This window comes from Primulina huaijiensis, chromosome 7, assembly GCF_012295235.1.
Source record: "Primulina huaijiensis isolate GDHJ02 chromosome 7, ASM1229523v2, whole genome shotgun sequence".
Classification (NCBI taxonomy): domain Eukaryota; kingdom Viridiplantae; phylum Streptophyta; class Magnoliopsida; order Lamiales; family Gesneriaceae; genus Primulina; species Primulina huaijiensis.
Window position 1 is genome coordinate 3,057,660 of NC_133312.1, and position 25,039 is coordinate 3,082,698.

At 39.4% G+C, this 25,039-nt stretch overlaps 1 protein-coding gene across 1 annotated transcript in view; it reads left to right on the top strand.

The window, feature by feature from the left end:
- The window catches only part of LOC140980865 (uncharacterized), an 81,082-nt gene that overhangs the window by 13,990 nt on the left and 42,053 nt on the right, over nt 1-25,039 (top strand). Inside the window, exons 16-28 of the mRNA XM_073446944.1 lie at nt 7,460-7,580; nt 7,663-7,869; nt 7,970-8,173; nt 8,271-8,380; nt 18,266-18,362; nt 18,450-18,548; nt 21,759-21,914; nt 22,009-22,083; nt 22,151-22,636; nt 23,325-23,723; nt 23,812-23,943; nt 24,557-24,670; nt 24,754-24,938. Coding sequence (XP_073303045.1) covers nt 7,460-7,580; nt 7,663-7,869; nt 7,970-8,173; nt 8,271-8,380; nt 18,266-18,362; nt 18,450-18,548; nt 21,759-21,914; nt 22,009-22,083; nt 22,151-22,636; nt 23,325-23,723; nt 23,812-23,943; nt 24,557-24,670; nt 24,754-24,938 — 2,385 coding nt within the window. The remainder of the gene's footprint in view (nt 1-7,459; nt 7,581-7,662; nt 7,870-7,969; nt 8,174-8,270; nt 8,381-18,265; nt 18,363-18,449; nt 18,549-21,758; nt 21,915-22,008; nt 22,084-22,150; nt 22,637-23,324; nt 23,724-23,811; nt 23,944-24,556; nt 24,671-24,753; nt 24,939-25,039) is intronic.

The window sequence follows — 25,039 nt, forward strand, 5'->3', positions numbered from 1 at the left end:
TCATCATTTGAGTAGGACGGTCTTAAGACGGGGAAATATCATTCGGTTTTGGGGTTTTGGGAGGATGAGTGGGGGGGCGGGGTCCCTCGTTCAAAGAAAGATTTCCATATTTGTTTAGGATTTGAACCGAGACTAACAAACCTATTCGTAGCTTTTTAGAGGTTGTCAATATAGGAGTAAGTCAAACCTTTCGTTGGGATGTGCGTTTTAGAAGACATCTAAATGAGATCGAGTTGGGGGAGTTCGCTAATCTGGTAGTAGTTTTAGATGCAGTCAGGTTACAGTTGGGTTCACATGATTTCAGGGTTTGGTTGGGTGATTATTCGGGTTCGTTCTCCGTCTGATCTTTCTATGATTCTTTCTTTCCCATTACTAACTTCCTTGTATTCCACTGTTATGATAATATCTGGAAAGTACCTATCCGACAAAAGGTTCAAATTTTCTCGTGGATTGTGGCTTTGGGGAAACTTCCTACTTCAGACATAGTGCAAAGAAGATGGCCAGGCTGTGTATTATGCCCGCAATGGTGCACTTTATGTCACAACCATGAGGAGAATCAGGATCACTTGCTGGTACATTGTTCGTTTTCGAGAGGAATATGGATAAAGGTGCTGAAAGAGTTGGGATTTGATTGGATCTTTCCGAGAAAGGCACGAGACATGTTCATTATTGAGCCCGAAATTCCACCAGGTATAAGAGTTAAGAGATTCTGGTATCTGGTAATTTATTTCACTTCTTGGTCGATCTGGCTGGAAAAGAATAACAGAATATTCAAGGATTCGTCTGCCTCCATCGATGAAGTCTGGGATATGATCAAATTCAAGGTTGCGACTTGGACAACGAAGCTGACAGAGTTTAATCACTTCTCTATTTCAGATATAGTTAGGGATTGGAAGTTTGTATTGTCTTGACGACACTGTACTAACGTTCTTAGATTTCGCGGATTACTCACCCGCTATTTTTGTAAAAACGCTTATTATTATAATATAAAAGTTATGTTTCCAATCACAAACATCAATCCAAAGTGAAAAAATGAATCCTAGAGAGAGAATTTTTCAAAAATTCTCCTTCCCTACCGCTTAACCTCCTCTCCGATTTCCTTCCAATCCAGTTATGCTTCTCGATTTTTTCATCCTTTGTTCGCCTCCGCCATTAGTTTCCGTCGCCGGTCACCGATCGCCGACATCTTGAATTTCCGGCAGTTATTTTCATGTGTTTCAATCGCGTTTCGCCCATCTTTGTGTATGGGCTGTTCTTTGGAGACTTATATTTCAGCTTCTGTTTCTTTCATTTCAATATCCGGTTCTCTTTCTAGTGTCGTCCTAATCGGTAGCTGTTTTTGCATCCCCGAAAATTTGGTGCTCTGGGTGGAGTTTTCATTATTTCGTCAAGCATTTCAGATTATGAGGGCTAATGTCTTTTGCTGTCAAACCAACGGGAAGAGAAGAAACGGTTAAGATCGAGTTTAAGACGTTCACATTGAAGCTGGCTAATGGAGGCTCGTCGTTTCGGTGGTATGAAAGAACAAGGAATGCGAGCTATTTTCTGGACCTAGATCGTGAGGAGGCTAGATGGATCAGCTCTAAGCTCAGAAACTTCATTCTTAATCCACAGTCACGCGTGGACTTTAATCGATTTCGGGGCAGAAGTGCAACAATCACTGCACAACGTTTTGTCAACAAAAGAGGCAGGTTTTTAGAGATCTCAAGATTCATCTCAACGGGGAAGAAACAGAATATCATCGTGCCCAGTGGTTTTAAGGATTTAGGTTGGATAAGGATTTCGGATATCCTTATCAAATTATTGTCTGGAAATTCCAAGCAACTGGATAAACAACCGGCTGCGTATGGTAAAGTTAAAATCACAGATAACAGCATTCAGCAGCGAGTTCAGAAGACAGGATGGGTTCACAGTCAAGTAGCGAAGAAGGGTAATGAGGACAGTGGCTGGAAATTTACAGAGAGAGACTGGAATGAAGCCATTATCATCACTAAAGGAAGGGTCAACGTATCGTGGACGCAGGTTGAAATGCTACTAGGAAAGGACGTCAAGAGGAGGATCGAAGTACATCCGTTTCCAGCAAATAAAGCGGTTTGGTGGCCTGAATGTCCAAAGGAACTTTCGTTTTATCGCAAATTGAAAAGAGGCTTTTTCGAACTTGGAGTGACTCTAGATTTTGAGGAATGAAGGCCAAACATTAATTCAGCAGATTCGGTCATCAAGTGCTGTAACAGTTGGATCAAAATCTTGGGGTTACCATGGAACGTATGGTCGCTGGAAAATTTTAAAGTGATCGGGGCAGAATGCGGGGGTCTACTGGAGGTTAGCGACGATACAAGACGCCTCCGAGATTTAGGGGCAGCCAGGATCAAGGTTAAGGGAACAAAAGACGGGTTCATCAGCAACAAAATTTCGATTCCCTTAAATGGGGTCAATACGGAACTCACAATTATCACCCAAACTTTCGATATTAAGGTTTACGAGACTTACGAAAAGCAGACATACGCCCAAGTAGTGATTAATGGTAAGAGGACATTGGCAGGTTGGGGAAATTCGAATATCGGCAGGACTATGGATAATGATGGTACGCCACCTCTCAACAACAAGGCAATGATCGAAGAGGGGCAGGGTCTTCAACCTTCGGTCAAAGAAGTCGGAGATAGTTCAACTAACATATTACCGGCAGTTCAATCGAATGTAAAGAAGGTGGAAAAAATCATACAGAGAATTTCACCAAAACAAATTGAGGATTTCAGAAGTTCTCCCGTCCATTCCTTATCCAACAGAGAAGACAAAGAGAGGGAGCCAAGAGAGAACGATAATGGACTTAATTCGGTATTGCACACCTATCGACAAATTTACTGCAGGAAATCCAACACTGCTACCAAAGATGTTTCTGATTCTATTGAAGTCGGTGGAAAAGGCAAAGCCGTTGAGATGGACATGGAGGAACCAAGCAAGACAGGGGAGTTACATCAGACAGACTTTGAAGATATTATCCTCAATGATTCAGAAGACGACCTAATGGACGAAGATTGTGAGTTTACTGAATCGGGCAGCCACGCGTCTTCTCAGTCGGAGTCCTTGGTTAATAATGAAGCATACGGTGTCGACATCAAAGAGTTGTTCTTTCTAGAAGAAGAAACAAAGCAACTCTTACATCCTTCTATTCTCGATAATACCAATCCTTTAGTGGGCAAGGTATTTTCTTGTTTTCACTTTTCAGTCATCGAGTCTTAATCATTCTTTCACACTCAATTCGTTTCTGCCTAAGTCTTTTTGTGCCTTGGGGTTGTCGACTGGGTTTTGGGGAGGGGGAGGGGGCCAATCAAGTGTACTGGTCAAGCATGGTTCCGAGGGAAACACTTTCATTTGTTATGAAAGGGACGCAAAATTAAATGAAACGAGAATCTGCGGGACGAGGGCAGTAACTCATCAGCTGACATCGATTTGAGCAAATCCTCGAGTAAGCTGAGTAGAGAGCTTGTTAGGCTGAAATGTAGGATCAACTATGAGAAATGATCGTCTTCAAAGGGCTCCAAACGTTGTATATGAAGATATGCTCTTGGAATATTAGGGGGGGAGGGTCGGCGAGAAGGCGGGAGTTAGTGCGTATGGTTATTCGCAAGAAAAATCTGGACATTGCAGTGGTGTTAGAAACGAAGAAAATTGAAGTGGACCATCGGTTTGTATCAAGTTTATGGAAATCCAGATTTGTTGATTGGGTGAGTTTACCAGCAGAAGGACGATCAGGAGACATTCTAGTGATGTCGGATCCACGAGTGGTTCAGGTGAGCGACAATTTGATTGGGAATTTTTCGGTTTCTGTTCAAATACAGTGGAAAGAGAGAGTTAATTGGTGGTTCTCGGCCATTTACGGTCCCTGCAACCCAAGGAATAGAGACGTGTTTTGCGATGAACTAGCGGGATTGAACTCCATTTGTGGGAATAATTGGTGTGTTGGCGGAGATTTCAACGTTGTTAGGAATTTGAGCGAAAAGATTAACAGCACCACTAACACCACAAGTATGCAATGCTTTGATACTTTGATCGAGGAGTTGGGTCTGCAAGATCCTTCTTTATTAAATGCGAGGTTCACATGGACAAACTTCAGGGATAATCCCATCTGCTGCAGATTGGATAGGTTTCTTATTTCTGGGGGGTGGAAGGATCTTTTCCCAAGTTTCAGACAAACAGTGCTGCCGAGAATCACTTCAGATCATAACCCGATAGTATTAGACACTACCAAGTTGAAATAGGGTCCATCCCCCTTCAGATTTGAAAATGTTTGGTTGACACACAACAAGTTCCAAAAGTATTTTGCAGAATGGTGGGGCAGTGGGAACATTCAAGCATGGGAAGGTTACAAGTTTATGATGAAACTCAAAGAAACAAAAAACAAGGTTTTGAAATGGAATAAAGAGGTATTTGGTGATATAAATGACAGAATTTCGGAGCTCAGAAATAAAATTAACCTGTTAGATGCGCGAGAGGCGGAGGGAATGTGGTCGGAGTGCCTAAAGGAAAAGCGGAGAGAGGCACGATGTGAGCTGGAGACTATGATCATTCGAAAATTACTGATGGATAGTCAAAAGGCGATAGTAAAATGGTTGAAAGACGGGGACCATAACTCTAAATTCTTCCATTCACTTTTGAAGAACAGGAGAAACAGAGCGATTATAGAAAGCTAGAGTTGGAGGATGGGTCATTGATTTCAGATGAGTTACAGATTGAGAATGCAATCATTGGGTACAATCACCAGTTATACAGAAAATCTGAAGGGGATGGATCGGGTCTAGATGGGGTGGAATGGATGCCAATTAACATGATGGAGGCCGACCAGTTGGAACAGCCTTTCTCGGAGAAGGAGATCAGAGGAGCCGTGTTTGAATGCGACGGTGCAAAAGCTCCGGGGCCGGATGGGTTCACTTTAGCTTTTTATCAATAAACTTGGGATACGATCAAAGATGACCTTTTGAAAGTGTTCGCTGATTTTTTCGAGGATGGTATTGTTAATGGAAAAACGAACGAAACATACATCTGCTTGATCCCAAAGAAAAGAGATGCAACGAAGGTTAAAGACTTTAGACCAATCGGCCTAATTACGAGTTTGTACAAAATTTTGGCAAAGGTCTTGACGAATCGATGGAAAAGAGTCTTGAGCAAAACTGTGGCGGAAAATCAGTGCGCATTCATTCAAGGAATACAGATAACAGATTGTTGTCTCATAGCGAACGAAGTTGTGGAGGAGTATAGAAGGAAATAGAAAAAAGGATGGATATTGAAAGTTGATTTGGAAAAGGCTTATGACAATGTGGATTGGAGATTTTTAGATTTTGTGCTTCAAAAAAAGGGGTTCGGGGATAAGTGGAGAAAGTGGATCAAGGGTTGCGTTTCAAATGTGTCATATTCAATTTTCATCAACGGCAGACCAAGAGGGAAATTCAAGGGGGAGAGGGGCCTCAGACAAGGTGACCCATTATCCACTTTTCTGTTTAATTTAGTAATTGACGGGTTAGGGAGATTGGTTGATAAGGCTAAATCAACAAATGCCGTGAGAGGACTTGAGGTTGGGAAAGACAGTAGAAATTTCTCACATACAATTTGCGGATGACACACTGTTCCTCGTTCAAACTGATAGCCACTTGTTCACCGTTGTCGAACTACTTAAATCTTTCTGCTCAAAATCGGGAATAAAAATAAATTTTGAAAAGAGTTCCTTGTTGGGACTCAATCATTCTGATGAAGAGGTAGAAGGTTTATCGGAAGCGGTTGGTTGCAAGAAAGAAAAGTGGCCGATTAATTACCTCGGGGCACCATTGGGAGGAGACCCCATGAAGGCTGAATTTTGGGCACCGGTAGTCTCTAAGATGTCAGCTAAATTGGCGAGTTGGAAAAAGGCTTTCTTATCTAGGGGTGGGCGACTAACTTTGATTACTTCGGTGTTAAGCGCTTTGCCTACTTACTTCATGTCACTTTTTATGGTACCCCAACGAGTAGCGAAGCAAATGGAAACTTTAATGAGGAACTTTCTCTGGGACGGTGCAGACGGGGAGATTCGTTGCCATGTTGTAAATTGGACTCAAGTGTGCAAACCGAAATAATTGGGAGGTTTAGGATTGGGGAGTATACGTCTCAGGAATAAAGCACTGTTAGGGAAGTGGTGGTGGAGATGTGCGATAGAAGAAGATTCTATGTGGAAGAGAGTTGTGGGAAGCATATATGGATTTGAAGATAATGGATGGGATGTAAGGGAGACAAGGAATTCGACTTTCAGAAGCCCTTGGAAGTTTATTTCTCGGTCCCATTCTTCTTGTCAACACTTGATTGGTACGGTGCTAAAGGGAGGGAATCTATTGCAGTTTTGGGAGGATAGGTGGGTGGGTGGGTTGTCTTTCAAAGATCGGTTTCCTCACCTTTTTCTACTTTCTTCGTTTAACAATAAACCAATTGCTCATTTTTACTCGGTCTCTGGTACTCAGGGTGATTCGGCTTTTCATTGGGATGTGAGGTTCAGAAGGGGGTTGAATGACGTCGAGTTGGGAGAGTACACTACCCTTTTAGGGATTTTAGAGTCCAGTTTCTTTGAGTGTGGGTTCGGTTGATGCAAGGGTGTGGTTAGGGGATTCATCGGGTGTTTTTTCTGTCAAATTTCTTTACTCTTCTTTTCTCCCAGATATTAATAATCATTTCTCAGCTTATTTCACTAACGTCTGGAAAGTACCGACCCCACAAAAGGTAAAGGTTTTTTCTTGGATAGTTGCTCTGGGCAGATTGCAAACTTGTGACACTTTACAGAAGAGACAACCGAGTCAGGTCTTATGTCCACAGTGGTGCATATTGTGCAAGACAAGTGAGGAGAATCAAGATCATCTTCTGATACCCTGTTCTTTTACGAGACGCATTTGGAATAGGGTTATGCAACACCTGGGATTTAAGTGGGTTTTTCCAGCATCTTCCAGAGATATGTTTGTCATGGAAAACAGAATTCACTTTGGAAGGGGAGCAAGGATTTTCTGGTACATCATTGTGCATTATATCTTTTGGTCGACATGGATGGAGCGCAATAACAGAATTTTCAGTGACAAAGAAGACTCGTCGGATGAATTATGGGAGAAGATTAGATTCAGGGTAGCAAAATGGACGACTACCGTGCCAGTGTTTCATCACTTACTTTTATCAGACCTAGTTAGGGATTGACGTTTTATTTACCTCTGAAATTCTAATATTAAATTATTAGGTTGATGTACCGTGGATGATTCATCCACTATCTCTGTAACCGCAATTTTTTTTAATTTAATAATATTATAGTTTCCAATAAAAAAAAAAGTTATGTTTCCTATTCAAAAAAAAAAAATGATTAAAAGATCACCTAGAGCTAGATTTATTTTTTTTGCTATGCTTTTTCTTACGTTAATGTATCTCATTTTTATGGACTAATTGTTGACATACATTTCAGGTTTTTTTTGGATTTCGATATTGCAGCACCGAAAATTACAATTCCCACTGAATTTTATCCGGATGGTGTCCACCGTACTAAGCTGCTGCTTGACTTGGGAAAGCTAATGATTCGTTCTCAGGTCGATTTTGCAAGATTTGGAAGTTGATTTATTTAATACTTCAGCCTAATTTATCAACTAACATCAACTTGTGCTTGTGCAGGATGATGCTGAGTTTGCTTCACCTGATGAGAGGAATATATACTCACAGTTTGATCTGGTCTTGAGAGATGTATCAGCATTTTTAGTTGATGGTGATTATCATTGGAGCCAAGCTTTCTCGGATAGGAATGGCGTTGTATCCAACCACAACTTCATTAGTTTGCTACCCGTTGTTGATAAATGTGGTGTATTTCTGAAGCTTCAGCAGGTAATTACCATCGCTCTCATGTTTGAAGTTTAATAAAAAACTGACGTGGGTGTCTATTATTCTTTGGTCAAGTTATGATGCTTTCAATCTGGATTTTCAGATTAGATCACCAGTTGCCTCCTTTCCCTCAACAAGACTTTCTGTGCGGTTACCCTCCATAGGTTTTCATTTTTCTCCTGCTCGTTATCATCGTCTAATGCGAGTTGCTAAGATTTTTCAAGGAGTGGATGCCAATCGTTCTGACGTTGTTCGACCTTGGGATCAATCTGATTTAGAGGGATGGTTATATCATCTGACTTGGAAGGTTAGATTTAATTTTCTCAGTTTAGAGTTCCTTATTATGATAACCTAGTTTATTATGGTATACGGCCTAATTTATATTCATTACTTTGTTTTTTTAGGGTGTAGGAGGTAGAGAAGCTGTATGGCAGCGAAGATACTTCTGCGTAGTTGGACCTTTTCTCTATGAGCTAGATTCCCCTGAATCGAGAAGTTATAAAAATTACTTCAGGTTTGGACATGATTGTTCAATATTTTTTTTACTGATATAAGCATAAAAAACTGTGGTCTCGGAATGAATAAATCATGGCCTCTCTGCTTGAGCAGTTTCCATGCAGAAAAGCTAGCTGAAATTCACTTTCCCCAATACCTATCACGTGTTCAATGAGAGAAGAAGAAATAAAGTGATTTTTTGAGTTAGGTGGTGAAACTGAGGTTTAAGATATCATGAGACTAGCATGTTAGAGCTTCTTCTCCTGAGAGTGGTTTTAAAATTCCCATTCCATGTCACTATCTTGCATATTCCCATTCATCTTAATACTTAGATGACTGTTCTGTAGATAGGATGTATACTATGACCATAGTTGTCAAGGGCGCAAGGCGCACAAGAGCCATGGAGCCTGAGGCGCAAGGCGAGGTGCGCGCTTTACCGAAGCAAGACACACATTTTTAATTTTTTAAAAAAATATATTTATGTTAGAATAAATATATTAAAATATGAAATAATTAAGTCAAAATTTCATTCAAAAGAAAAAATAATTAATAAGTTCATAGTAATTAGTAAGTAGTAACATGATTAAATATTTTCAATTATCCAAATCAAGTTCATCTTCTTCCATCGAATCGTCAGAGTCTCCAAAACTTTCGGAGTTGTATTTTTCTTGGTCTTCATAATTTTCTTGATCAATATTAATTTCTTCTTCATCTTCATTCAAAAGATGTGAGATCGGTTTTTTCTGGTTGTTTTAGATGTAGATACCCTCACCTTGTTCTTCTGTTCATTGTTTTTTCTTCTTAATCCAGCGTTGAAACGTTGGGTTGATAGGGTTCGGGTTTTGGCTTTTTGCTTTAAACAATTGAAGTGAACTTCCAAGACTAGTCCAGGCGGCGAGCGCCTAAGCTCGCCTTAGTGAACCGCGGTGCCTGAGGTCAGAGCTTGAACTCGCCTTAGTGAATGCTGCGCCTAGGGTCAGTCCTCGCCTCCCAGGCACATGGTCCTCGCCTGGTGGCGCTTATCGCTGCGCTCGCCTTTGATAGCTATGACTATAACTAGTTAAATTACGAGGTTATTTTATACGATATTTAATATGCGTTGAAGGTTTGCATAACCATAGCTACATCACATATTCTCATATATAAGTAGTGTTCCAAACAATGAATGTTCATCCGACTATTCTGCTGACAAGGTTCAATTGTGAACGCATTCTCTTCGCCAATGGCCAAAATTCCTTTATGAGCGAGACGGAGGGATATCTATAAGATTCAGACTCAGCGTGAAAAGTTTGAAAATTTTGAACCACCAATCATTCTGAATTCATATTTTTAAGATTCATTAGCAAAAAAAACAATGATTTCCCATACTTAATATAGGCGCAAAGCTGAGACTTATGTCAACAAATCATTATGTTTTTTGGTAACAGAAAATTTAATATTTTTGTGAAAAATAGACAAGGAATCAAAGTACAGGTGTATATTAACAGGAATGTGTAATGCCAAAAAAAAACAGTAATATATTAATATTAAGGGAAATAAAATTAATATGTAACTTTTATATTTATTTTTTCATATTCCTAAAATTAAAGATAATTATCATGAATAACTCTATTTAAGGAGCTCTAATTTGTATAAATTGAGACTCTTATCAAGAAGCAATAAAGAAAATTCGAAAGGCTCATTGTTGATTCGCCTCATTTTTTTTGACTTTGTCGACATAATGAATAATTTAGATTCTGACTCGATTGAAGTTGTTGCCCTCAAATCTCAGCCCCAACTCTGTGCCCATGACTAAATTTGATATTAGAACTTGTAATGATACTTGGGTTGATTATGAGAGGCTGCTGGGCACGTCTACACAAGAGAAAGACAACTTTTTTTTTTTGATACGAAACTATTTTTCATTAAAATAAGTAGTCGGATTACAATGGATATTAATCATAAAAACTAGATTAGAAATAGATTAAAATAAAATCTTAAAACCTAACTGAACAACATACAAACTTCCAATCCCTAATGACATCCGCAATAAGTAAAATTTTAAACTCCGGTAACATTGTTGTCCAAGTCGCGACCCTGAATTTGATCTTTGCCCATACTTCGTCCAAAGACTCTCCCGAATCCGCAAACAATCTACTGTTCCTTTCTAACCACAGAGACCAAAAGATGGCGTGCACAGTCAAAAATCAGAATCTGTTGTTTCTTCTTCCGTCTGTCAGAGTCGTCTCCATGATAAATAATTCCCGAGCCTTTCTTGGAAAGATCCAATCGAAACGCAGCTCATGCAGTACTTTTGTCCAAATTGCACGTGAAAAAGAACAATGAACAAAAGATGGTCCTGGTTTTCTTCATGTTTCCGGCATAGATTACACCATTGCGGGCTTAATGCGCAGCTGGGCCACCTTTTCTGTAACAAGTCGCCAGTTGGCAGTTTCCCCAACGCCACTATCCACGAGAAGACTTGAACATTGTACGGGATCAGTATTTTCCAGATATTGTCGTGGTAAGGAAATGTAGGGAAAGCTGTAACCGGGAAAAAAGAAGCGTAGAAAGACCGAAATCAGAAAATCCCCGATGGATCCCCCAACCACACTCTAAAATCACTCGTACCCCTCTCCAACCTAACCGTGTCCAAAATCCCCAAAAGATCAATGAATTCTTCTAATTCTACATCATTTAAGGCTCTCCTGAACCGCATGTCCCAATGAAAAATATTATTATTAACTCCACTATCAGTCACATCTAAAAAACTGGAGATAGGTTTATTAATGGAAGAGGATATAAAAAACAGAGATGGAAAACGATCTTTGAACGACAAAACACCGCCCCCCAGATATCTTCCCAAAATCGAATCAAATTTCCCCCTTTTAAAACCGCCATAATCAATAGATGAAAAGTCGAGTACGATTGAGAAATAAACTTCCAGGGGCTTTTAAAGGTCGTGTTCGTCGCCAAACTCACATCCCAACCGTTGTCTTGTAAACCATAAATACTCTTGATAACTCTTTTCCACAATGAATCTTTTTCCACCGAGCATCTCCACCACCACTTCCCAAGAAGTGCCCTGTTCGTCACACAAATATTCCCCAACCCCAATCCTCCCCTCTCCTTTGGCTTACAAACTTGTTTCCACCCAACTACATGGCAATGCGTCTCCCCATCCGCTCCGTCCCATATAAAGTCCCTCATCAATTTTTCCATTTTTTTCGCCACCCTAATTGGCACTCTGAAGAGAGACATATAGTAAGTAGGCATCGCGCCTAAGACAACCTTAATCAAAGTGAGCCGACCTCCTCTTGAGAGGAAAGACTTCTTCCAACTTGCTAGTTTCTTGACATTTTTGATAATACTGGCTTCCAAAATTCAGCAGACTTAGGGTCACCTACCAACGGCGCCCCAAGGTACTTGATCGGCCAATTCTCTCTTTTGCACCCAATTTCTCGAGCCATGGCCTCAACTTCCTCTTCCAAAACATTTAATCCCAAGACAACGCTTTTTTCCAAATTGATTTTCAATCCTGATTTAAGAGTGAAGTTGTTGAGAATTTCCAATAGTGCTAAAAGATGCCCATCCGACTGGACAAAAAACAATGTATCGTCTGCGAATTGGATATGTGATATTTCGATTTTGTCTCTCCCCAACACCAATCCTCTTACCTCATTCACAGTCTTGGTCTTATCAACCAATCGACCCAAACAATCAATCACAAGGTTAAAGATGAAAGGGGATAGTGGATCCCCTTGTCGAATGCCTCTCTCTCCCTGGAATTTTCCCCGCGGTCTACCGTTAATGAATATCGAAAAAGAAACATTCGAAACACAGCCTTTAATCCACGACTTCCATCTTGTCCCAAAACCCTTCATTTGCATCACAAAATCAAGAAATCTCCAATCAACGTTGTCGTAGGCTTTTTCCAAATCAACCTTAAAAACCCAACCCTTTTTTTTTTCCTTCGTTGTTCCTCTACTATCTCATTCGCTATCAAACAACAATCCAAAATTTGTCTTCCTTTAATAAAAGCGCACCGACTCTCTGAAATTGTCTTTCCCAAAACATTCTTCAATCTGTTTGCCAAAACCTTAGCCAAAATCTTATACAGACTCATTGTCAAGCTAATTGGGCGAAAATCTTTAACTTTGGTTGCATCTTGTTTCTTTGGGATTGGGCAGATATAGGTTTCATTAGTAATGGCATTTACAATGCCACCATCAAAAAATTCAGCAAACACCTTAAATAAATCTTCTTTTACCGTATCGCAGTTTTTCTGAAAGAAGACCATTGTAAATCCATCCGGCCCTTGTGCTTTGTTCCCATCGCAATCAAAAACAGCCCTCTTAATCTCATCTTCAGAAAATGCAGTCTCCAATTCCTCTGCTTCAATCGTGTCTAAGGGACACCACTCCAAACCATCAAAACCCTCACCATCCCCGTCAGATTTCCGGTAGAGATGTTTGTAGTAGCTGACAATGTTTTCCTCGACCTGATTCTCTTCCGTAACCACAGACCCATCTTCCAACGCCATTTTTTCTATTATTGATCTGTTTCTACGATTGTTGAGTAAAGCATGGTAGAATCTTGAATTCTGGTCACTTTCCCTTAGCCATTTCACTTTTGCTTTTTGACTGTCCATTTGAAATTTTCTAAGCGACAGCACTTCCAGTTCCGTCCTCATTTTCTTTCTTTCCTCTTGAAGATTTTGTGACCACGATCCCTCAGCTTCCAACCCATCCAACTGATATATTCTGTTAACCACCTCCGTATATCTAACACCCACATCTCCGAAGACCTCCTTATTCCATTTAGAAACTTCGGCTTTCATTCCTTTGAGTTTCGACATGAACTTATATCCTTCCCATCCCCATGATACCCCATTATTCCACCAAGACCTAACCAATTCTTTGAACTTATGATGGGACAGCCAAGTGTTTTCAAATCTGAACCTCAACTTAACGGTATCAAGCAAGACGGGGCAGTGATCCGATGTGATTCTTGGTAAGACCGTTTGTCTGTAATTTGGAAAAATCTCCATCCAACCCCTTGAAAAAAGATATCTATCAAGTCAGCATCATATAGGTTGAGCCCTGAAATTCGACCACGTGTACTTAGCGTTCAACAAAAGGGGATCATGTAATCGCAACTCCCCTATCAACTTATCAAAACAGGACATACTCGTAGTGTTGGAAAGACTGTTCAACTTTTCTCCCGTATTCCTCACCATGTTGAAGTCACATCCCAAGCACCATTTGTCTCCGCAAATAGAATGCAACCCTGCTATATCATCCCAAAATAATTCTCTCTGTCTTGATTGAACTGGTCCATATATGGCTGAGAACCACCATCTGATTTGATCACTCACCTCTATCTCAATTGACACCGAAAACTCCCCTATCAAATTGTCGGTGACCCTCACCACTCTAGGATCCCACAACACCAAAATACCTCCAGATCTCCCAGTTGACGGTAAACAGACCCAATCCACGAATCTAGATTTCCACATGCTTGCAACGAATCTTCTATCTACCAGTTGTTGCTTGGTTTCTAAGATTACAACGATATCTGGTTTTTCCTTTCGAATGACCTTCCGAATCAATTCTCTCTTTCTTGCTACTCCCCCTCCCCTAATGTTCCAAGAGCAAATTTTCATAATAACTTTGAGGGAAAATCGACGTCGAACCTCTCTCGTAATTAACCCCAAACCTCAATCTTTGTAATTCTCTATTCAAAAGACCAGTAGATTTCTTTACTCCTCCCCGACAATTAGATTCTGAATTCCCTCCTTGAACCTCAGTCGCACTGACCGAACTGTCGGCCGTTGTAACCCCTTTAAGAACCTCGTCCTCGGTACTCGACTTTTCATCTACCCTTAGAACCCCTCCACCTAAATAGCCACTAGACAACCCGAGAATAGAAAAAGACGGTGGAAAAATGGAATGAAGTTTGAAGGAATGGTTGAGAAACGAAGATTGGATTCTGGAAAAAACCTGTCCTGCTGAAGGTATCGCATCTTCATGTGGAAGTGGCTCGGTGATTGCAGGCCGCTCATGTATAGATGAAAACAGCCCGTGAATGTCCCCCAGAACTCCTTCTGTTTGACCTGAGGCATAGGATTTTTCAGAAACAAAGCTGGTCATGTCTATCGATTCGGACTCTTCCTCCAGCAAGTCATCTTGTGAATCATTGAACAAGCAATCTTCTTCGTCTTCCATATCAAATTCTCCCAGCTTGCTAACTTCCTCAAGATTCAATAAATCTGAACTTATCAGTCCGCATTTGTCAATGGCAGGCTTAACTGCTGGGGCGTCTTCATTCAATCTGCGAGTGTAAACTTTCCCATATGAAGGCATTTGTACCTTGACACTCACGGTATTGACCCTCATATCTTGCTCCTCGGCTCCTTCATTATTCATGGATTGGACCGGTGAGCTGCTAAATCTTGTGACTTCCTTTGGGCTGATCTTCTTCAGAATTTTGATAGCCTTATCCCCCGGAGAAGGTGTTGACGACGCAGTCTTTCCGGCTGGCTCTTTTTGATTTTTTTCTCGTGCATCTTCCCCTTCCCATCTTCCAACCTTAACCCTTTATTGCCAGATCCACCCCTAGCCTTCCTTCATTTGTGGTTGTAGGTGGATGCAAATGAGCCTCTGAATCAGTCATCCCATCGATAAGCCCGCTGCTTTGGTCTTCTTTGTCGAATTGTTTTCGGAGCATATTTGAGTTACCCCACCCCGCCAATGACCTTTTACCATTAATCACCACCTGAGCATATGTTTGCCTACCGTACTTCTCGTAAGCTGTTAGATCAAAGGTATCTACCCGAATTCGAATGTCAAGGGTCTGCCCTTCCAGCTGAATTTTCATTTTGTTGCAAACAAACCCTCCTTCCGTTCCTTTCACCTTGATCTTTGCTGCCCCCAAGTCTGTGAGTAGTAATGTTTCCTCGCCTATGTCGATCAACCCCCCGCATTGATCCCCTATGCTTTTGAAGGTGTCTTTCGACCATAGATTCCATGGTAGTCCAAAGATCCTAATCTAGCTGTTGCAACATTTGTCCACCGTGTCCGCTGTATTGATATCCGGTTTCCATGCCTCGAAGTTCAAAGACGCTCCATTATCAAAGAATCCTTTCTTCAACTTTAGATAATATGCATACTCGGAAGGGTCGGAGGGCCACCATACCGCTTTGTTAGCTTGGCATGGAAATAGTTCAACTACCTTGTTTGAATATTTGGCTAGGCCGTTCTTTATCTGATCCCACGAGCTATTCACTCTTCCCCTAGTAACAATGAGTGCTTCATTCCACTTCCAAACCATCATCAGGCCTCTCACTATCTTCCTTCTCTTTCAGCAATCCTCAGCCACCCTCCTCCACTTTTTTTCTGTTAACTCGGATTGTTGTATTCCATCTTGTCTTTGCTGAACCGTATCCAAAGGTTGGATGAAGAACTTTCCTGTTAGAAATCCCAGACAGCAGCCTTGTCATTGTATTCAAAATTTTTTTCCAACCCCCTGGATTATAGCCGCTAGGAACGATCGTGATCTGTTTTCGACCTCTGAAACTGAACTTTGTAATCTCTAAGAACCTTCCACGCTTGTTTGAAAATCGTTGAATAGTGAAAATCGCATTCCTGCCCCGAAATCGAAGGAAATCTGTGCCCAAGACAGGATTGTTGATGAATTCCTTGAGACTTAGACAGAGCCCGCTAGCTTCTTGTCGGTCCAAATCCAGCAATTAGGTTGCGTTCCTAGTTTTTTCAGACCACCAAATAGACAATCCCCCGTTACCCAATCTCAGGTTGAAAACTTAATGTTCAATGAAGACTTCATCCGTCGCAGCTTTTCATAGGACAGTAGGCGCTCTTGAATCTCTCATGTTGTTCATATTGTTGCCGACGAGAAACCACTGGTGCCTTCTGGAAAAGAGAAAGGTAATCCTGATTCGCCGCCGGTGATGAAGACCGGTGCCGGTGACGGTAGAGAGCGGCGACGCCTTTCCTCAGCAACAGTGTGGTCATTTCATTGATGTTGTCAATAGTGTGGGTAGTCTTTCTACCATTTGGGATGTCAGATTTAGAAGAGATCTTAGCGAGGTTGAATTTCTTGAGTTCACTGATTTGTTGCTAGTCTTAGAGAGTGTCAGATTAGAGTTGGGTATTGAGGATGTTAGAGTTTGGCGGGGGGACCCTTCAGGTTTGTTCTCGGTTAGATCTTTTTATTGCTCTTTTTTCCCTATTTCCATTTTTCCACTTTTCGATTTCTTTAATACCATTTGGAAAGTACACATCCCTCAAAAGATTAAGATTTTCTCGTGGATCGTGGCCTTGGGGAAGTTGCCTACGTGTGAGTAAGTGCAAAGAAAGTGGAAGAATTGTGCTCTAAGACCGCAGTGGTGTTGCTTGTGTCGAGAGCACGAGGAGAATCAAGATCATATACTTCTACACTGCTCATTCACAACAAGGATTTGGACTAGAGTTTGCAACGAGCTGGGAATACAATGGGTTATGCCGAGGCATGCTAAAGATCTCTTTTATTTCAATTCAGGGGGCATATTCAACAAAAATTACAGCGAGTTCTGGTACATGATCATTCACGGCATATATTGGTCTATTTGGTTAGAGAGAAATCGAAGAATTTTTGAAGATGAATCGGAATCTGTTGACAGAGTATGGGAAAACATCAAATTTAGAGTCGCATCTTGGACAACTACCTTGCAAAAGTTCAACCATTTATGTATTTCAGATTTAGTGAGGGACTTCAAATTTATTTGGTCATGAAAACTGTGCCTCTTTGTATTTCTGGTGTATTTTCAGGTTAAGCTTGTAGTAATGTTGCCGTGGAATGCTCATCCACGTACAAATTGTACTATTCGAGTATTATAATAAAATTAGTTTTCTATTAAAAAAAAAAAAAGAATCATGGATGCCTCAAATCGAGATTCATAAAATCCACATAAAAATCTTAACCTGTAACTCCCCGATTAAACGAATGTTCTGACAAACAGTTTTCCAAGGGGTCACCTATCCTAGATTTTGTCCAAGTCATGCTCGCTTAATAAGTCCTAAACTTCTGTATATCTTAGCTATACGTATCTGATAAGTCAAAAACTGCCTGCTTTGTGTCTGTTTCCCTTGTGTATCGAAGTTTCTATATGTAGTTGCGCTGATTGTATGCTGACCAGATTATTGCTCACTGTTTCTTCATTTTGATATTTTTGAACGCAGATGTAATTTTAAAAAATTAATCTCTCTTTCATCTTAACAAGTATTAATTATATATTGAAAGATTAACACACTTGGAGACTGTATGATGAAGAATTTTATTGTTGTTGGTCATTTATATTTCATTAAGAGGTGATGCATTATGTTTGCTTGATCATTTATGTATTTGATACTAGTCTAACACAATATGCATACCGCGTGGCTGCTTATATTTTTACATTTTCAAGATATTTTGGTATTTTGTCTGTTGTGGCTTGTAATTGTGTTGACACGTTGGTAACCATGCAATATGAATGGCAAGGGGGTTAGAACTATGACACATTCTTGAAGAATCAATAGAGAAGCTTGGTGTAGGAATGAAAAGGTTTAAATCCAATATAAAGAAACATGTAAACAGTGACAGCGGAAGAAGTTTATCTATAACTAGACGTTACAAGCCAACATGACAGTGGACATTTTTTTTTGCTTTTATATTGGAAGAAGCATGTAGACAAATTTTCTCTAGAACTCGGTAGAAACATGTTGACAACCTATTGTTGGGGTTATTGCACAGCAGAACCATATGATTTAATGATAACTTTTCTAAGCTGTATCTTCGTTTTGATTTTTTTATTATGGTTACATGACAGCGTACATATTTCTTTTGCTTTTATATTCCTGATAGAACTTCGACTTTTTTACTAATCTAGTTTACGAGGTAAACAACTACTCCAAATACCTGCTGAATCGGTTGGGGAAGTGGAACATGTATTAGCTGTATGTGATGCTGAACGTTCCTCCTCTAAGGTTAGCCATGGGAAGAGCCATAGTAATCACATTATTGGATTGTCTTTGCTTTCTAGTTTCTATTTGGTCATCATATTGTTTCTTTAGGTCGTGGAAGATGCAAACGCTCTCATTTTACGTTGCGATTCTGAAAATTCAAGCAGGACTTGGCGAGGCTATATTCAGGGTGCCATTTATCGTGTATCGGTACACCCGACTTTCTGCTCTAGTTCATTGCTTTCTAAGACTGTACTATCTGGTTATTAGCAGTCATTGAAAATGTATTGCTTTTTTGAAAAATATGAAATCTAGTTTGATTTGATTTTAATTCTATTAGAAGTAACATAATTGTATCAGGATTTAGTTCAATCTAGTTGGCTATAAGTTTAGGTCTGCTAGTTTATATTTAAGTTTTTAAATGTAAATATTGATAGCATGCGATTCCACAATATTCTTTGTGTTTCACATTTTAGCAGTGATGAAATAAGAAAAAGTTTCCAAACACTAAATGTTGCCAACAACTGGTCATTTGTTTAGTTTTTTTCGCGAAAGTTTATTTCTTCGAAAAACAAAAAAAAGGAGTAAGAAAAGTTAATTTTTTATCTCTTTTTGTACATGACCAGTCTATATGTGTGATTTGAAGTATTTTTCATCTCACATATTACTAAACCTTCTCCAACGAGTGTTAGGAATATAATAGACATAGGAACTTTAGTTGTCTTTCACTGAAACTTTTAAGCATGTTACTCTAACCTTGTTTTCCATTTTTTATGCTTCTGTGGAAAAAATGTTGGATAGGAACTTTGCCGTCTGCTTATTTAGTCGATCTATTGCATTCTTTTTTTTGATAAGAAACATTACTTTTATATTATAATAATAAGCGTGTTACAAAAATAGCGAATGAGTAATCCGCGAAATCTAGGAGCGCTAGTACACTATCGTCAAGACAATACAAATTTCCAATCCATAACTATATCTGAAATAGATAAGTGATTAAACTCTGTCAGCTTCGTTGTCCAAGTCGCAACCCTGAATTTGATCTTCTCCCATACTTCATCGACGGAGGCAGACGAATCCTTGAATATTCTGTTATTCCTCTCCAGCCAGATCGACCAAAAAGTGAAATGAATTACCAGATATCAGAATCTCTTAACTCTTATCCCTGCTGGAATTCCAGGCTCAATAATAAACATGTCTCGTGCCCTTCTCGGAAAGATCCATTCAAATCCCAACTTTTTCAGCACCTTTATCCATATTCCTCTCGAAAAAGAACAATGTACGAGTAACTGATCCTGATTCTCCTCATGGTTGTGACATAAAGTGCACCATTGCGGGCATAATACACAGCCTGGCCATCTTCTTTGCACTTTGTCTGAAGTAGGAAGATTCCCCAAAGCCACAATCCACGAGAAAATTTGAACCTTTTGCGAGATAGGTACTTTCCAGATATTATCATAACAGGGGAATACAGGGAAATTATTAATGGGAAAGAAAGAATCATAGAAAGATCGGGCGGAAAACGAACCAGAAGAATCACCCAACCAAACCCTGAAATCCTGTGATCCCAACTCTAACTTGACTGCATCTAAGACGCCTACTAGATTAGCGAACTCCCCCAGCTCGATCTCATTTAGATGTCTTCTAAAACGCACATCCCATCGAAAGGTTTGACTGCTTATATATCGACAACCTCTAAAAAGCTACGAATAGGTTTATTAGTCTCGGTACAAATCCTAAACAAAGATGGAAATCGTTCTTTGAACGAGGGACCCTCTCCCCCCCAATCATCCTCCCAGAACCCTCTCTTAAGACCGTCCTACTCAATTGATGAAATGCCGGGTAAAAACGGGAAATTTAAGAACGAGAAATAATTTTCCAAGGGCTTCTAAACGTCATATTCCTGGCCAACCCCAAGTCCCACCCATTGTCTTGAAGACCATAAATGGTCTTTATAATTCTTTTCCACAATGTCTCCCTTTCCATAGTACCTCTCCACCACAATTTCCCTAGTAATGTTTTATTTCTCAAACAAATATTCCCCAATCCCAGCCCTCCCCTGTCCTTAGGTTTACAAACCTGCTCCCATGCAACAACATACAATGCGTGTCCCTGTCCGCTCCATCCCACAAAAAATCCCTCATCATTTTTCCATCTTTTTGGCCACCTGACTTGGCACTCTAAACAAAGACATGAAGTAAGATGGCAGTGCGCTTGACACTGATTTTATCAAAGTAAGTTGCCCCCCCCCCCCCCCCCCCGATAAGGATCGCCTTCTTCCAACTTGAAAGTTTTTTTTCCATTTTGGATACGACCGGTTCCCAAAACTCCAAGGTCGTAGGCTTACCTCCCAACGGGACTCCTAGATACTTAATTGGCCAATCATCTTTTTTGCACCCAATTGCTTGCGCCAAACCAACCACTTCCTCTTCCGCAAAATTAATCCCCAACACAATACTTTTTTCAAAATTTATTTTCAAACCCGATTTAAGCCCGAATGATTTGATTATTTCCATTAATGCCATCACATGCATTTCTGATTGTACCAAAAACAACGTATCATCCGCAAATTGGATATGCGAAATTTCTAAGTTTCCCCTTCCCACTACAAATCCTCTTACTTCGTTCAATTCCTTTGTTGAAGACTTACGTGATATAAGGGATTGATTTGAAATCTCGTCATATATGGATTGTATTTGCTTTCTTTTTTTTTTTATTTTTTTTATTTTTCTTCCCTTCAAAGTCTTGTATTGTATAGAGATAAAGTATGAAACAGTAAAATACTAGTTCTCTCATTCTCTCATTTTTTTTTTTTTTGATAAGAAACATAACAATATTATTAATATGAGAATTTTACATTACAAGAAGTGGACTAGTGATCCACTGCCATGAATTAGTTAATTTTTAACGATACACATATGACCAATCTCTATAAATATCAAAAGTAGACAATCCCTGAAAGTTTTTATCCGTTCGAATCCAGTTTACTGTTGTGAACTTGATTTTTTCCCAGCACTCTTCCGTAGTTTCTTCCAATTCTTCAAAAATTCTTCTATTTCTCTCCAACCAAACCGCCCAAGTAATTCCATGGATCACAACTTTCCAGAAAATTTTTCCTCTTTTGCCAAGCAAATGTCCCAGATCCGTAGTAAAAACATCTTGGGTTGTCTTCGGCACGACCCAAACCAGTCTTATTTCTTTCAAGGCCCTAGCCCACAACGCATGCGTGAACTTGCAATGAATAAACAGATGATCTTGTGTTTCCACATGCTTACGACACAACACACACCAGTTGGGACAGAGAGAACAATTAGGATATCTCTTTTGCATCATCTCGGCTTTCTTTTGAAACTCCTAGCATGCTTCATAATTTCTAACAAGAGTTTCTTATGCGAAAGAATCCTCGTATGTAATTTGCAGGGAACTGCTCCTATCACTGGACTAATGGAAACCTCATCAGATTCAGACAACTCCGAACATGGTAATAATAACTTGGCAGATCTATCAAGGGTGGAACAGTTATTTTTCACTGGTGTACTGGATGAATTGAAGATGTCTTTCAGTTACAGCAGCCAGGTAAGAATGGTTTGGTTTTTGGACATACTGTTGCGTAAAAATGTTAAAACTTCAACTATTACTCACTGAATTTGTGCTTATGTTTTTTGTATAGAGCGATCAAAGTTTTGTGAAGCTTCTTCTTTCCGAGGAGAGGCGCTTACTTGAATTTCGTGCAATTGGTGGACAAGTAAGATCATATAGCTGATATAACTCACAACACGTTAGATCTTTGTTAAGATGAATCTTTTATGCAGATTGAAGTTTCGATGAGAGCAAAAGATGTTTTTATTGGCATGGTTCTTAAAGCCTTAGAGATAGAAGATTTAGTTTGTAGTAAAGGCACATCTCGGACATGCTACTTAGCAAGATCATTTATCAGGAATGAAGAGACACCTTTCTCATTGGGCAATACAGAGATTGCAACTCATTCCAGTAATGATGTCAATAAATATGATGGAGATGATGAGTTTTTTGAGGCTTCTGAGACTATTCTTGATTCAGTTGGTAGTCCGCTATCACCAGCTGATGGATTGGAGCATATGAGTTCACGGATTACTACTCCATCTCCTAGCTCAAGTTTGACAACACCAAGTTTTGTTCGTGTTCCTGGATTACTGCCTGGTGATACTCATCTGGATGCTGGTCAAATGGGAGTTACTGATGCATTAGACAGTTTTGTCAAATCTCAGATGATTATCTTTGATCAAAATTCAACTCTTTATGCCAATGTTGACAAACAAGTGAGCCGGACTTCATAGTGTTTTTTTAGAGCTTTACTAAGACCCAAGATTTCATTCTCGACAGCATCTTTTGGTATAATTTGGGCATAGCTCTAAATGATACCAAATATGGGGGTAAATTGCATTCAAAGTCTTTTGAACTTTGAAATGTACTGAAACTACCCACCCCATGAGATAAATAACTTGAAGTTAATCAGTCCGTGTTATCGAAATCATTGCTAAAACCCCCACAAGTCAAATTCGTAAAATCCACATGATTTTTGGGCTTACTTTATACATGTGAATATATATAATTATACTTGTGTTATTGATTAACGTTGCCACAAAACTTTCAAGTACACCCAAATAGATAATCTAACATATAGAGACCGTGTTGCCAAAGGTGCAAGTGGAGTCTTCTAGCAGAATAAAAGCGCACATGCACGCAAAACGCTCGCATGGAATATCTGTGCCTCTTGAAACTAGTCGAATAGTCATTTTGACGAGTTTTAACTACTTTTGAGTTTCTAATTAGGGCATTTTATAAGTTTATTTAATGGAGTCTTTATTTCTATCTATATATTCAGGGTATTTGTGATATTTATGATGATCTTAGTCAACATACGCATAAGTTTTGGTACTCTTGCTCATGTATTTATTCAGCAATAATTTCTATTTCAGTTTTTTTATCCCACTTTTCTTTCTTCAGGTGGTTGTTACTCTCTCTACCTTGTCATTTTTTTGTCGTAGGCCAACCATTTTGGCCATTATGGAATTTGTAGATGCCATTAACACTCAGGATGATAGCTGCGAATCTTTCAGCGATTCTTCTTCAACAGCACCTGCACCTCGTGATACATCTATCAGTGATTCTTCTTCAACAGTTCCTGCACCTCATGATACATCTGAGGAAGCAGTCGATGATTCTTTGCCTCATTCTTCAGTTCCACGGGAAGAGCCTGTAATCAAATCTTTACTAGGAAAGGGAAAATCCAGAGTGATCTTTGATTTAGCTTTAAATATGACTCGTGCCGAGATACTTTTGATGAAGGAAAATGGTTCCAAGCTGGCTACTGTATCTCAAAATAATTTTCTTACTACCATAAAGGTTTATATACATCCTTTTTCTTAAGTAGAAAATTTAGGAATATCACGCTTGCATGGATCTGATATTATCTGCTCTCTTCTTGCGGCAGGTTTTTCCTTCTTCTTTTAGCATAAAAGCATCCCTTGGAAATCTTAGGATAAGCGATGATAGTCTTCATAGCAGTCATATGTATTTTTGGGCGTGTGATATGAGGAATCCTGGTGGCAGTTCGTTTGTGGAGGTATTTTACAGTTTGACAATTTTATTGTCACATTTCAGATTGCATGGATATTTAATATTAAAGTTATGCTCCTAAAATTCCCTGAATGTTGGCAGATTCGCTAGTTTAAGCCTAAGTAACTGAAATTGTAAATCTTTGTTTATTATTTTAAAAATTTTGTTTGGAAACATTTGATCGCAAAGATTAGAGACTAGTTATTATATTCTTCTATCTTATTATGGATGTAATTTTTTGACTTAAATTTAAAAGAATTTCATCATTTGACCTAGAAGATTAGGCATCAGTATGTGCTGTTACCTGACCAAGTGGATTCTGGGAGCCTCTTGCAAAATTTGAAGATGTTTGTGATCCAGATACTTATAACGCATGTATACAGAAAAATCTGTTTGGGACATGGCTCTAAATTATTAACTTCTAGTGAGATTAATAAATAGTTTTGGGTTAATGGAGTTTTATATTTTTCATTTTCAATTTTTCTAGGTTTGTAAATCCCATGTTTGCATTTCCTCAAATATTATGTATAAACAATTGCATTATTTTATTCAGTTGACTAAATTTTTTTGATGGTATATGGTGCACAAATGAGTTAATTGTTTTTTCTGTGAATTTACAGTTGGTATTTTGTTCGTTTAGTCGTGAAGATGAAGATTATGAAGGTTATGACTACAGCCTCCTTGGGCAGCTATCTGAAGTTCGAATAGTCTATTTGAATCGATTCGTGCAAGAGGTAATATTTTTTGGTTTGTTTCACAATCTCTCCTTGCTTGAACGTGCAGTTGCGTTAATTTCATTGTGTCAAATTACTTGCAGGTAATAAGTTATTTTATGGGCCTAGTTCCTAGCAATCCCAAGGATGTTATTAAGGTAAATGATCAGGCAGCAAACTCAGAAAAGTGGCTTACAAAAGGTGAAATCGAAGGATCGCCTGCTATGAAGTTGGATCTTTCTCTTAATAAGCCAATTATATTAATGCCTCAAAGAACGAACAGTAAAGAGTGAGTTTGAAATTTCATTGTCATCTTGATTATGATATACATGCACAATCAGCTAATTGTATTTTGTTTAGTTACATTAAACCAAGTGTATGATATACATA